The 15,722-nt window shown below is 42.1% G+C and overlaps 1 protein-coding gene across 2 annotated transcripts; it reads right to left on the reverse strand.

Moving 5' to 3' along the window:
* Positions 1 to 4,120: 4,120 nt before the first annotated feature.
* On the reverse strand, positions 4,121 to 14,725 carry Tsn (translin). 2 transcript variants are annotated; one of them, XM_048329546.1, is made up of 6 exons: positions 14,467 to 14,708; positions 12,612 to 12,705; positions 11,126 to 11,222; positions 8,762 to 8,877; positions 8,131 to 8,210; positions 4,121 to 4,938 (listed from the first exon to the last, which is right to left on the reverse strand). In XM_048329546.1, exons 1-6 carry the CDS (start codon positions 14,530 to 14,532, stop codon positions 4,705 to 4,707), a joined length of 687 nt encoding a protein of 228 aa, XP_048185503.1. In that variant the 5' UTR covers positions 14,533 to 14,708; the 3' UTR covers positions 4,121 to 4,704. The 2 variants fall into 2 exon arrangements, with proteins under 2 accessions (XP_048185503.1, XP_048185505.1); XM_048329548.1 differs by lacking the exon at positions 8,131 to 8,210 and having other exon boundaries at positions 4,865 to 4,938; positions 14,467 to 14,725.
* Positions 14,726 to 15,722: the final 997 nt, after the last annotated feature.

The raw sequence follows: 15,722 nt of genomic DNA on the forward strand, positions 1-15,722 counted from the left end.
GTACTGCACAACTCATGGAAGGGCTCCCTCCCACACAGCCCTCCTCTGGGCAGGATTCCTGTTTCCCTAAAGTGTCCATGCCAAGGCTGGCCCCAGGAACACTGAAGCCAAACTGCTAGGCACAGAGGGAAGATAACTCAAATCCAACCCTGCTATTATAAAGTTAACTTATGAATTTTTTTTTTGCCAGTCCTGGGGTTTGAACTCAGGGCCTGAGTGCTGTCCCTGGCTTCTCTTTACTCAAGGCTGGCACTTTACCACTTGAGCCACAGTGACACTCCCAGCTTTTTGTTTATGTGGTGCTGAGGAACCAAACCAGGGCCTTCATGCATGCTAGGCAAGCACTCTACCACTAAACTACATTCCCAGCCTGACTTCTGAAAGCAAAGAAGCTAAAAGTTACTTTTAATGAGGATCAATTATGAATATATCTGAATTATATTGGTTCTGGGTCAGTTATTAAACAGAAAGGCCCAACCCATTGACTGTGCTCTCAAACCAACCCCTTAAGTGACTGTAACAAGACGGGTACATTGGTAATCCTGGCCACTCAGGAAGTTGAAATGAGGATTGTGGTTCAAAGCCAGCCTGGGCAGGAAAGTGTATGAGACTGTTATCTCTTATAAGCTACTGCATAGTGTCCAGGCTCTTAGTTCAAGTCCCAGAATAGGCACACAAACACAAAAAATATCTGTCTCTCAGGGCTAGTATTCTACCACTTGAGTCACAGCTCCACTCCCAGTTTTTTGGTAGTTAATTGGAGGCAAGAGTCTCACAGACTTTCCTGCCTGCACTGATTTCAAACCTTTTCAGATCTCAGCCTCCAATACAGCTAGGATTACAGGCTTGAGCCACATACACTTGGCTGTGACTGCAACCACCTTGAAATCTCCCTAGAAAGCAAAAGCACCCTGCATTTTTTATTTTACAACCTGTAAAACACTCTGGCTTCCCTGCCATTGTCAGGGAACATGGGGCTGACCACAGCAGGATGTGGAACAGGAATTGGCAGAAGAGGCTGAGGGGAGTCTTCCGGTGTCTTGGCTGGTCTCACTAGCAGGTCCAGCTGGCAAGTCCAGATAGAGGCCAGCCTTCTGTCAGAGAAACACAGCTGCCATGATGGATGCACAACACTGGCCAGAGCAGATGGCTGTGGGCAAATGTTAATTAATATTAAGTGACAACAGATGAACCTAAGTAGCTGATGTAAGGGTCAGAGCAACTTACATGCATTAGCATTTTATCACATATCCAACTTTGTTTGATGATTCTACATGTTTTCACAGGTTTATTTTCCTTTTAGTTGACACCTTCCAGAAAATAAGATTCCTATTGTAAAAGAACACAGTACCATATATGCATCACGAGGGGCTCCAGCTCCTGCTTGGGCAAAGGCGGAGGCAGGCCACTGGCACCTCTCCCATGTCTCCTGTCTGTCTTCAAGCCCACACAGGGCTCTCTGGGTTGATACCAGTACATATCATTCCCCCCACACCACTCTCCTCCACAGGCACAGGCTCAAATGGCCACTCTGCCTAAGGACTCCATCTTCATCCGCGCGCTAAATTTCAGGTTAAGAAAGTACAGTCACAGGCTGGGAATATGGCCTACTAGCAAGAGTGCTTGCCTTGTATACATGAAACCCTAGGTTCGATTCCCCAGCACCACATATACAGAAAACGGCCAGAAGTGGCGCTGTGGCTCAAGTGGCAGAGTGCTAGCCTTGAGCAAAAAGAAGCCAGGTACAGTGCTCAGGCCCAGAGTCCAAGCCCAGGACTGGCCAAAAAAATAAAATAAAATAAAATAAAAAGAAAGTACAGTCACATGTGAAACACCTCACAATTCCAGTAAACGTAATACTTGAAAAGGGAACCTCTCTTACCAGACACCAGCTCCGACTCTCCCACACTCATCCTTCTGGGAGTTTACTTCTGATTCCTCCCAACTGGTCCTCCAGATGTTCACATCAGTCAAGAGGCTGGGTCCATTTTCCTCTAACAGTAACACAGGCAGTTGGATTCAAAACGAGGGCTGCCTGACTCCAAAGGTGATTCCCCACTTCATAAAAACCTACTGCCCTCCAATGTCTAGGGTTCAAATGCACACTCCCTAACCTTCAGGTTTCCCAAACTTCAGGTTTTTCTAACTCAAAGTCTGACCTTTTCAGATCTTCCCCTCTCCAAACAGGTGACATCTCCATTCTCATTCAGTGGGCTGTTTCTACACTGTCTCAGTAACTCTGGCATTCACCATGGCTTCCATGCTTATCCACTGTCCACCTCTTTCCTGAACTGGGCCAAACTATACCTCAAGTTTCTGTCATAGTTGTTTAGGTGTTCAGGAATTAAGTATTACTCATCTCTCATCTCTGATTGTCCTGAATTTCTATTCCAAGAAAGGAACTCTCATACACTGCTGGTGGGAACCCAAATGGTGCAGCCTCTTTGGGAAAGATTGGTAGCTTCTTTAAAAAGCTAAACATAAAATTACTATTTTTACCATGAAATCCTAGTTATCTACTCAAAAGAAATGGAAATGCACATCCATACACAAGACTTGCACACTATCATTCTGAGCGGCATTCTTGGTAACAGAAAGTTAAATTTTCATCATCTGATAAGAAGCTACATGAAACACAGAGCAGCTGAGTGTAGAGCACTTGCCTAACACACACAAAATCCTGGGTTCCATCCCCAGCCCTAGAGATAAAAAAGGAGAAATAGCCCTAAAGCAATACTACTCAACAATCAAAACTAACATATGCTACAGTATGGGTAAAATGGGACAAGTATTTCAGATTCAGGAAAAGTCTTGAGTGCCAGGCTTAGCAATGATAACTTACTTAAAGAGGACCAAGAATTTATATCAAAAAAACAAAGTGACAATAATCTCAGCACATTTTTATAAAACTCTGCCCATAGAACTGAGTATCTCATTTTTAATCACCAGTTTATAAAAGGTCTCAAAACACTGCCAGAGTTTTCCTTCTTCATTAAATTCCTCTAAGCACTTCTCTTACAACAAACCCCAGCATGTATGGTTGGAATCTGTTCATAAATAAATCCATAAAACATCCCATCTGCACAGCAATGCTCTATTTCTACTTCTCTTCTCATGATGAAAAAACTGACTTCAATTTAACCTAAATAAAAACCATGAAGGTAGTCTCAAACATTTCAATGTACAAACGAGAAGCCCAAACTGGTATTAGGCAAGAAAGGATATTATTCTTAAAACATTAGTAATTTTCGTTCAGAGGATTCCAAACTACTGTGGATTAACACTCTCCCTTCCCCTTGTCTCTCTCCCCTCCCCTCCCATGCTGGATAGTGAACTCGGAGCCTTATTATGTATGCAAGTGCTCTAGCATTGAGCTATATTCCAAGGCCTACACCAACACTCTAATCATTTCAATTCAGCAGCAAAGTTTACCTGGTAAGCATTTTTAATGACTTCTGAAAATAGGGAAGAGATGCAGACACTGACTACAGTTGAAACTAAGATAGCCATCCAAATCTAAAATTTCTAACTATAAAATGTATCACCAATTTTAAAAAAATATTCTTTTTTTTTTTAGCTAGTTTTCTCTTTCTTCCACAACAAACACATAAACATGCTTATTGGGCTGGGAACATACTTATTGGTCTGGGAACATGGCTTAGTGGTAGACTGCTTGCCTAGCATGCACAAAGGCCTGGGTTTCCTCAGTACCACGTAAACAGAAAAAGTCAAAAGTGGTGCTGTGGCTCAAGTGGTAGTGCTAGCCTTGAGCAAAAAGAAGCTTAGGGACAGTGCCCAGGCCCTGAGTTCAAGCCCCAGAACTGGCCAAAAAAAAAAAAAAAAAACCAACAACAACCATACTCATTAGGACATCACTAATAAATGCATGTAGGTGGCTTTATACTCCTAGGCAAAATGATCTAGACAGCTACTAGGAAAAAAAGGTCTCATAGTTAGAAATGTATCACAAGATATTAGTTCTCATTGTGTATGAAGACTACTTTTAATTACTGAAAAAGCCAAATCTTAAGGCAACGTCAGAAAGCCCTATTTCCTACCTGGCAAAACAAATGTAAGACACTACTAAAAGCCAATACAAAAACTTTCCAAAATAAACTGCTGAGCTTGACTTTGCAGTTTAATCTTTTACATTTTGATGGCAGTGAGAAAAGAATACAGGCAGTAATTTCCTCCGCAAAAATTCAACACCTGATTTACTCACAAGGCTTACAGTAAGGAAGAAAATTTGCTTGTTTGTCAACCATCCTTTTATACTTTTATACATCTACTTTTATACTATCCTCAGGCTATACCTGAGAATGAAGGCTAACTTGGATATAGAAAATATCAAGTGCCATCTATGGAAAAAAATCACAAACAAGACAATGAACTTCTTAATCAGAACATCAACAGTCAGAATAAGAAAAGGATTTTACCGAGAGACTGACATTTACATTTTTAACAAAACTGAAATACAACAAATTACAAAGCAAATCCACTAAATAACAAAAAAAGTTCTGTCCATGTAAAGGTTGGTTTTAACCCCCAAGAATATCTTCAATTCTGACATTCACACCACACAACTAGTTAAGAAAATAAAGCGCACTGTTTAGCAAATGGGCATCCTAACTACGGTGAGAGGCACTATGCACACCCCTCCCTGGCAATAGACAGATCAGCAAGGCCAGGAGCAGGGAGAGCATCCTATTTTTCAGCACAGGCAGCTGCCGTCTCCTTGTTGAAGCCCCGAATGGAGAGATCATAAACCACCTCCTCTACTTTTTTCACATCATACTTCAAGCCATCATAGCGCTTCCTCAGTGAGTCATTTTTCAGGTTGAGAAGGCGGAACCCAGAATCCAGCTCATTGATGAAAGTGGAGATGTGCAGGGGCCGGGAGTAGTCTCCAGCAGTCACACTGTTGACAGACAGCCTTGACTAAAAAATGGAAGAGAAACAGAGTACATTATGACATAGCTCTGCCTTTGCCCATCTTGTTCTGAGTCACACAACTAGAACCTTGGATCTAGACAGCCACACTGAAATTATCTGTTCAGGGTAAATGCAAGCACAGACAAAACAGAACTGCTCTAAAAATAAAATAAATCCTCCCAGAAATGCGATGTCTCCTATTACAAGTTTAATGTAATTACCATCATCTCAAGTGTTAAACTGGTTATTGTGCAAGAAAACGTGTTAAATTAAGCAAGTGACAAATTTAGAGATCATTAGCTAATGTACAAAAGAAAGAAATATCAGGGCAGACACAACACTTTTGCCATCTTTTCAAGCCTATGCCAAATGATCACATTTCTAGAACCCACTTACTGAGTGGCAACCCCAGTTACCTAAAACCAGACAGCAATGAGAGGATAAGAAGCTAAATGACAATTCACAATAGCCAAAATATGGAAACAACCCAGATGCCCCACTACAGATAAATGGATACAAAAAATGTGGTACCTATACACAATGGAATACTACATAGAGATTAGAAATGATAAAATATTGGTATTCGCAGGGAAATGGCCAGAACTTGAACAAATAATGTTGAGTGAGACAAGCCTAGAATACAGAGAACAAAGGGGCATGGTCTCCTTGATATATAACTATTAGGGTGGAGGGGGGAGGACAGTAGAGACCAGGTCTGCAAAACAAAAAACTTCTTTTCAAATGGTATTCACACAGGTTTGGGTCAGCGACCTTACATTATGTATCTAAAACCAAACAACTACTAAACATAAAAAGGTCTAGAATAGACCTATCAGTGGATCACAATAGCTCAACAGCTATGTATATATGATCATATAAGATGAGGATAAGCAAAAACAACTCCGAGAAGGACACAAGATTCTATTGTTGACATTACATTTAAAGTTCTAGGTGAATTTTCTTTGTCGTACACCACATGGTTACTGTATATGATTTTGGTACAGTGGGTATTGTATATACACCTACCTGATCTAGGGAAGGGAAAGAAAAACGAGGGTGTAAGATATCATAAGAAATGTACTCACTGCCTTATTATGTAACCCCTTTTGCACAACACCTTGTCAACAAAATTTAATTTAAAAAATAACAATGAAAAAAAAAGAAGCTAAATGAAGTCAGCACAGCACTGTCTTGAAGAACAGTTAAGATTAAGCTCAAGACCCAACTCCAGACTCCCTTTGTCCATAAGATACTCCCATTCCCCTCAACTATACATTCTGTGCATTTTCAACACATGGTCTTAAAGACATCTCACATCAACCACTAGTATGGACAAGGTGCTGAACTTCTGTTCACTGGTCAATTGTCTCCAAGCCTCAGGCACGCAGTACAGCCTGCCAGTGAGCCCCAGTATCCCTTCTCTCCTCTTCCCCAGTAGAATCTCTGATTGTCACATACACACATACACACACACACAAATACACCCTGGCACACATACCCTAACAACTCCACACCTGTCTTTTTGACCAACAAGGCACTAGAAATGTTTGAGGAACTTTGTTTGTCATTCTGGGAATGGAATCAAGTCATATGCATGCTAAGGAAGCCCCAAGGCTTTACAATGCTAAACATAAGTTGTGTGCACCATTTCAAACAAAAGTAAAGAGGACAACTTTTTCCTACTCCTATCAGTTAGAATGAAGATAAGAATGACTATAGCAGAATCAACAGAGCTATATCAGCTCTATGCTGCTCTAAACTTAAAGAGACAGCTAGTAGACATGGTCACTGATGTCACAACTCAAGTTCTCTTCACAGCTTCTTTTCTTCTGTAGAATCACTCTTTTAATAGTACAATTTTCTGAGAGATTAAGAGAATAAGTAACTTAAGTTATTCCCTAAAACTATTATATAAATTAACACAGTTACAAGGAATATAAGTCTTGCCATAATTCTAAAAGGAGAAACATTATTATCTTTTAAAAATTCACACATTATCTGGGTGCCAATGGCTCACCCCTATAATTCTAGCTACTCAGGAGGCTGAGACCTGAAGGATCAAGGTTTGAAGCCATCCTGGGCAGAAAAGTCCACAAAACTGTCTCTAATTAACCAGCAAAGGGGCTGGGAATGTGGCTTAGTGACAGAGTGCTTGCCTTGCATACATGAAGCCCTGGGTTCGATTCCTCAGTACAACATAAACAGGAAAAACCAGAAGTAGCCCTGTGGCTCAAGTGGTAGAGTACTAGCCTTGAGCAGAAGAAGCTCAAGGACAGTTCCCAGGCCCCAAGTTCAAGCCCCAAGACTAATTACCCAGCAAAATGCCAGACTGGAGGCATGACTCAAGTAGTACAACACCAGCTGTAAGCAAGTAAGCTAAGTGAGCAAGAGACCCAAAGTTCAGGCGTTAACGTACATACATACACACCACACATTATAAAAAGGTGAATATGACCATATTACATAATATACATGCATAGAACCATCATAATGAAACCCCCTAACTTGGCACACTAGTAAACATTCATGGCCGCTGCACTATCTCAACTCATACCTCTCAACTCAACACTGTCTCAACTCATACTTGCCTAGTAAGCTATGACACACACAGTGTAGTCCCTGACTATCTGATAAAAAGAAAGGGAGCCAGGCATCGTGGCTCATGCATGTAATCCTAGCTACTCAGGAGGCTGAGATTTGAGAATCATGGTTTGAATCCAGTCCAGGCAGGAAAGTCCATGAGACTCTCATCTCCAATTAACCACCAAAAAACCAGAAGTGGTGTGATAGTTCAAAGTGGTACAGCACTAGCCTTGAATGAAAAAGCTCACGAACAGCACCCCAAGCCCTGAGTTCAACCCCACAACTGACAAAAAAGAAAAATAAATCAAGAATTCCTGCATTTTGGTACCAATGTCAAAATCTGAGAATGAAGCAGATGATCAGAAAAGCAACTAGCAAATTACCAACCTTCTAGCCAGGTACCAATGGCTTGTGCCTATAATTCTAATTACTCAGGAGACTGAGATCTGAAAACCACAGTTTGAAGTCAGCATGAGGAATAAAACTTCATGAGATTATCTCCAAAATAACCAACAAAGTTGTTATGGACTACATGGTAGGGCTCCAGCCAAGCAAACAAACTGAGAAGTATGAAGCTCTAAGTTCAAACTGTGGTACTAGCAATTCACTTCTTACCAATTCACTAGCGAGAATTAAAACTCCTGAGAGATAATCTTCAACATCCAGATGAAATCCTTTCTCCCGATCTGGCTCAACTAAAAAATAACAAAATGAGGCAATTATGTTAAGAATGCAACTAAAGCCCAAGAGTATAAATAAATACACACATAACTTCAAAAAGTGAAGGCTAAACATTTTCTGAAGGCTACAGGTATTTCATATCCTATCCTTGGCAACTAGGCCTCACTAAATTTTTCTTGCTCTTAAAGTTCCATTTTTTTCCATCAAAATGAAGACTGTTAAGTAGTTATGGCAGGACTGTTACAAGATGAAAGCTGAGGCTTTCAAGAGAAGTCAGCTATGTGCAAGTGCCTTGGGCTGATCCATACAGATGAACACACGGTGAGTGGACAGCAGAGGCAGCGGGGCATGGTGGGATATTCACAGGTGTTCACTGTACACTTTTCTCCACTTTTCTCTAAAAATAAGCAAGCCACTGAGAGTTTTTAATTTTTGTATTTTTGAGAAACCAGCTTTCTGTATGATTTGTTTTCATTTTAATAAACAAAAGCTCAGGCCATAGCTGCTCCTACCAAAACCCATGCAAATCTACCTCATCCTACAGCCCCATCAAGAAAACACTTACTGCCAAGAATCTCTGTAACAGCCTCTCGAGTAACTAGTGTTTCTGTTTCCAAATACACAACAAATGCTGCCAGGAAGACCAAGCGCTGCAGCACGAACCTCCAGTGCTCGTGAAACCTGCAGAGAGAGGAAGCAAGTCACAAGAGCACAGGTGTGTCCACGCAGCTTACAAATGACATTCTTTAAAAAATGCCATGCAAGACTGCAAAATAATAAACATCTGAGCAAGAGTACATAATAGATTAAACAGATTAAGTATTAATCCTACAGGTTCAAATTTACATTTGTTGATTGTAATAATAGGAAACACAATGCAATTGACAAAAATGTACACTTAAAAATATTTTGGATAATGGGCATTGTGAAGAACTTTAATCAGTAAGAACAATGATACTGCTCTCATAAAATTAAAACTTGAAACTAAAAATCAATGACAAGAAGCCAGGCACCAAAGTACATGCCTGTAATACCAGCTATTCAGGTGGCAGAGATAGGGAGGATGACAGTTTGAGGCTAGTCTAGACAAAAAGTTAGTGAGACCTCAACAAACAAGTTGAGCATGGTGGTGCACACCTGTAATCCAAGCTATGCAGGAGGCATAGGTAGAGGGATCATAGCCTGAGACCACCCTGCAAAAACACAAAACCATATGTGAAAATAACTAAAGCAAAAAGGGCCGAGCATGTAGCTCACATGATAGAATACCTGTCTATCAAGCACAAGGCCCTCAGTTTAGAGCTCTATATTACTTTAAAAAAAAAAAGGGGGGGGGGGACTGGTAACTAGTACAAGCATACATCAGCTTCAACACCTAACTTCTACCTTTTTGAGTGAGGAATCACAGATTATGGCTACTATTTATAATCACTAAACAGAGGGCACAAAAACTCAAGATTCTGCTATACTGTGGGATACAAGTATAATCCCAGCACTCCAGAGACTGAGAGAACAGGAGAAATACTTCAGCTCCAGGGTTCAAGACCAGACTGACAACATAGGAAGACTCCATCAGAGTAAGAAAAGAAATTCTCAGGCTACTGACCTATATATGCCTGACAAAGGTATGAGAATACCCATGCTAAGCCTCAGATTTTCTAGTATGGCTACAAACTCAAAGAACATTTCTGCAGGACAGATTATACACACCTAGAAGCCTTGGTACAAAGACCCTGCCTTAAAATAAATAAATACATAAATCTCAAAATAATGCAAGTCAAGCAAGACTTTGAGGCTCTGAAGACCAGTTTACTGCCCTATTTCTCTATGCTTTGATACTGTGACTAGCTTAGAGCAGTCAACAACAACAACAACAAAAAGGGGGTGCCTAAGGAACTACCAGACTCTATAGGCTTCACATATTTTTCTCTAATTTTTTTTCAACAATCCTGTACAATATAAATGTAACCCTTACCTCAGAGGCAGTGGCTATCAATGGTTTCCCTAGCCTGAATATTTTGTTAGAAGTCATACTTTATATCCCCTCCTCCCCCCACATTACCTATTAACTACATGTGTCTTAAGGGAACATACTTCTTTTTGTTGGGTTTTTTTTTTTTTTTTTTTTTTTTTTTGGCCAGTCCTGGGCCTTGGACTCAGGGCCCGAGCACTGTCCCTGGCTTCTTTTTGCTCAAGGCTAGCACTCTGCCACTTGAGCCACAGCGCCACTTCTGGCCGTTTTCTGTATATGTGGTGCTGGGGAATCGAACCCAGGGCTTCATGTATACGAGGCAAGCACTCTTGCCACTAGGCCATATCCCCAGCCCCGGAACATACTTCTTAGTAAAAGTTCGATTGTTACCAGAATTCAACACTCAGACGTAGTTTTCCCAAGTTAAACACACTGCCACCTAAACCTATAACTTAACAGCCTAAGTATAATTCATCCACTGAAATTCAAATGTATTTTTGCCTTTCATTAAAGAGGTACTTTCTTTTTTTTTCTTTTTTGCCAATCCTGGGGCTTGGAGTCAGGGCCTGAGCACTGTCCCTGGCTTCTTTTTGCTCAAGGCTAGCACTCTGCCACTTGACCCACAGTGCCACTTCTGGCCGTTTTCTATATATGTGGTGCTGAGGAATCGAACCCAGGGCTTCATGTATATAAGGCAAGAACTCTTGCCACTAAGCCATATTCCCAGTCCGGTATTTTCTTAATTACTTCTTCATTGCAAAAGTAATGCATGTTCCTTAGAAAATGTTTTTAAACAACTAAAGTATCAATTTTCTTCCCCATCAATCATTATGAGTCTCTGTTGCTTCTTTTACATTGTGGGATTTTTTACTTAGCCATATTCCATCACCAGTGCCTGTAAGTTCTCTCCTACCTCTTCACCTAATATTATAAAACGGTAATATTTTCCTTACAAACCTGTAATACTGTTCAGCAGGGAACTTGGTCTTCAGAGACGTTAGATGTGTTTTTACTGTACCAAAATGTTCTCGGGCTTTCAAACACCTTTTTGGAACTGATCACAAAAGACAATCAAATATCATCATGAAAAAACAAAATCTCAAATACAGTTCTTAATAATTTGTGTAATCTCACCACAAAATTATTTTTAATCAAATAGCCAAACGTACACACCTCTGCCTTTCAATCTAGCTCTTAAAATATCACATCTAGTTTCCCTACTAATTAGTATTCTGAAAAATAAAAGCTTGCTAAAAAGGAAACATGTTGGGCTGGGGATATAGCCTGGTGGCAAGAGTGCCTGCCTCGGATACACGAGGCCCTAGGTTCAATTCCCCAGCACCACATATACAGAAAACGGCCAGAAGCGGCGCTGTGGCTCAAGTGGCAGAATGCTAGCCTTGAGCGGGAAGAAGCCAGGGACAGTGCTCAGGCCCTGAGTCCAAGGCCCAGGACTGGCCAAAAAAAAAAAAAAAAAGGAAACATGTTGGTACCCTGCAAAATATCAGTGCAATAACCCCAGGTAGCCATTCACCAGCTCATTCCTATTCAGTACCGGAGGATAGACAGACTATAAGTAAATAACTTGCACTGCCCATATTTGGTCAAAGAGCAGTTACCAAAGATTCTCATTCAGGATGACCAGTTCCATGTCACTGCATAAATAACTTGTCTGATACCTGTAGGCTGCATTATTTTATTATTCTCCAGCTGAAAATAATTCCAGTTGGCTGGCCACACCTGTACAACAAAGGTTCCATGTTTAAACTTGACATGTCTGATTTTCATTCAACAGGCTGACACATTAACTTGAGAATATTCCAAACTGATCTCCCTATATCTTTAAATACATATTAAAAGATACCTAGCTGAGCACTGGTATTTCATGCCAATAATCCTAGGTACTCAGGAAGCTGAGACCTGAGGATCACGGTTGAAAGCCAGCCTGGACAGGAAAGTCCATGAGACGCTTCTCTCCGATTAACCACCAAAAAACTGGAAGTGGAACTGTGGCTCAAGTGGTAGAGAGCTAACCTTGAGCAAAAAGAACTCAGGGACAGTGTCCAGGCCCCAAGTTCAAGCCCCAAGACTGACAAAAAAAAATATGTATACATATGTACATACATATATATGTACATATATATTCAATTACTGAAACTGTGAACACACACACAATAATTGCTATCAGTAGATTCCATCACAATATAAAACATTCCTGTTCCTGTTAAAACCACACTATGCAACAGTGGAAAATTGAAACACAAAGACTATAAATCTATAAAATGATCAAAAATAGTTCTCCAATTTTAACACACTATAAAGTATAATGAACATTTTTTAATAATAATACAAGCAAGATATCTCCTCTGGATGGAAACAAACTCTATAAATAAGTTTGCTAAAATGGATAAAAAAACTTTCGAAATCAAAACAAAGAACTTACTGTCCTGAAATCCAGTTCCCTGATGGACTCCTTGCAGTAGAGTTAAAATCTCTCGAGCCGTTTGCTCTAAGCTCTGTACAACTTTTCTGATTTCCTAGAATTAAAATTTACAATCAGATAAACTCCATGCAATTGTCACATGCTCATACTTAACACATTATAAAGCATATCTGATGTATCATACCACACATATTAAAATATCAATGGTCTTCACAAGAAGTGACCCACTATAACCAGGTTTGAATCCTGATTTTTTTACTTGCTCAGTGAGACTTTCAGGAGTCATTAAAAAAAACCTTTAGATTCTTCAAGCCTGGTGCCAGTGGCTCATGCCTGTAATCCAAGCTACTCAGGAAGCTGAGATCTGAGGATTGTGGGTCAAAGCCAGCCCAGGCAGAAAAGCCCCCATGAGACTCCTATCTCCAATTAACTACTGAAAAACCAGAAGTGGTGCACTATGGCTCAAAGTGGTAGAGTGCTAGCCTTGAACAAAAGAGCTCAGAGACGATGGCCAGGCCCTAAGTTCAAGCCCCACCACCAACCAAAAAAGAAAAAAGAAACACACACAGTAGCTTCTTCAGACAGCCACTTAAGGACCAAAACCACCCATCTCCCTCCGGTACCTCACTGGGCCATTTATTTATGTCTGTAAAGTAAAAAGTTGAATGTAAATACAAGGATTAAGTACTTTTCACTAATTCATTTTTCAAATATTCACTAACGACATCGATATACACCGTACTGTATAAATTCTAGAGACCACACAGAAAGCCCCTTCACTCTAGCAGTTTGGCTAAGAATGAAGAAGACATTGGGGAAAGAAGAAACACACACACAGTTTTAATATGCTTGCGAAGTCATGTAGATTGTAAGATCAAGGAGACACATAAACCAAGCATGATAATGTGTGCCTGTAATTCCCGGCAGGAAGATCTAGAGTTTGAGGCCACCTTGAGCTACAGAGTAAATCCCTGAGGAGAGCAAGCAAGAGAATGAGGGACAGAGTAAGGGTGAAGGGGCAACAGAGACACTAAGACAAGCTATCCAGGAAAAGGAAAAGAAACAACTTTTAGTAAAAACAAAGTATGTAAGACAATGCAAAAGTTTAAAAACAAAAGAAGGGGGCAGAAACTATTTGGGGCAGCAAGTAAGCTGAACATAATATGCATGTAAAGAAAATAGTTAAAAGGAGCTTGGAGAGAGACCTTGTAGACTACAGCAGAGTCTGGACTTTTATGTAAGAAAGAAGGAAGCCATAGGTGCTTTCAAAATGTTTTTGTGTGTGCTTTTTAAGACACGACTAATGAATAACAGCAAAAGTGCCTGGCTAAGTCCCAGGCCCTAAACCAGCAAATGCAAGAGACGGAGGGAAGCTGTCACTCGAGAGGCCTGACGCTGGTGGCTGACGCCTATAATCCTAGCTACTCAGGAGGCTGAGATCTGAGAACTGCGATTCGAAGCCGGCCCAGGCAGGAAAGTCTGTGGGACTATTATCTCCAACTACCAAAATCCCCGCAGTAAAGCCAGTGGCTTAAGTGGTTGAGTTAGCCTTCAGCAAAAGCAACTCAGGTACAGCGCCTAGGGCCTGAATTCAAGCCCCACAACCAACACACACGGCCGAGTGAAGCCGAGAAGCCCCAACTCTGAACGCGGGATCCGCAACAAGCACCAGAACGCCAGAGGCGGAGGCCTAGCCTCCGTAGAGAGGAAGCGGCCTGCTCTCGAACAGGCCCGCCGCCCGAAGCCGCGCGGCTGAGGGGGTCCGGGCGACGCGGCCCGGCGAGGAAGGAACAGGGGATGGAGTAGGGGTGGGGATGGGGGTAGGGACGGGATGGAGATGGGGGAAGGGGCTCGCCTCTCGGATGTCCTGTTCCGCAGCCAAAAAGCCTTGCAGCTCCACGAAGATCTCGCTCACAGACATGGCGCCGGCTGCACAACAGCCTGACGAGCAGCGAGAACGGCCGAAATATTGTCCCGCAAGACAAAAATGCAGCCGGTCTCGACGCACAACCACGCCGCCACTACCTCCGCGGCCCCGTCCACCCTGCTTTACGCCCCGCTGTCGCTGGGGTCCTCCGAAGCCCACGGCGCGCCGGATCCCGGGCTGCCCGCCGTGATGCCTGAGGCGTGGGGAAGGGGTGGTGGGCGGGACTTCCGTTTGGGGCCTTCAAGTAAGCACCGCTAGAAACCGTGAAAGGGGCCTTGGGAGTACGCGTGCAGTTGTATGTATGTGTGTGCGCACGCGCACGTGCCCAACCTAGGCTTGCCTGGGCGCTGTCCCTGAGCTTTCTTTGTTCCAAGTCTAGCGCCCTTCCACTTGAGCCACAGCTCCATTTCGAGTTTCTGGTGGTTAATTGGAGCTAAGAGTCCCTGGGACTTTCCTGCTCCAGCCAGCTGAGACACTCAGCTCTCAGCCTCCTGAGTAGCTATGATTACAGGCATGACCCACTGGCAGCTGGCCTATAGTTCATGTTTTGAGAAAATGCTGTATTGTTTTCTGTTACAGGGCTTGAGGGAGGAAATGCCATGCCCCTCCAAGAGTCCACCATTTTTCACATGTTTATTGAACATCTATATATCTTTTGTTGTTTTGGGGTTTTTTTTGTAATTTCTGGTTTTTTTCTTTTCTTTTTTTTGTACTGGGCATCGAACCCAGAATGTAGCACTTGCTAGGCAAGTGCTTTGCCACTGGTCTACATCCCAGCCCTACATCTGTATATCTTACTAGGAGAAGTTTGTTCAAGTCTTTTGCCTTTTTGTATTCCTTTGGGTGCTTTAGAGAAAAGGTATCCTTAGCCAGATGGTAGAATTACAAATATGAGTCACCCCACCCAGCCTTGTGTGGGTAGGTGGGAGAGAGGAAGAGAGGGAATGAAGAAGAGAGACAAGGGCTGGGGATATAGCCTAGTGGCAAGAGTGCCTGCCTCGGATACACGAGGCCCTAGGTTCGATTCCCCAGCACCACATATACAGAAAACGGCCAGAAGCGGCGCTGTGGCTCAAGTGGCAGAGTGCTAGCCTTGAGCGGGAAGAAGCCAGGGACAGTGCTCAGGCCCTGAGTCCAAGGCCCAGGACTGGCAAAAAAAAAAAAAAAAAAGAGAGACAAGAAAA

Source organism: Perognathus longimembris, chromosome 20, assembly GCF_023159225.1.
Source record: "Perognathus longimembris pacificus isolate PPM17 chromosome 20, ASM2315922v1, whole genome shotgun sequence".
Taxonomy (NCBI): Eukaryota; Metazoa; Chordata; class Mammalia; order Rodentia; family Heteromyidae; genus Perognathus; species Perognathus longimembris.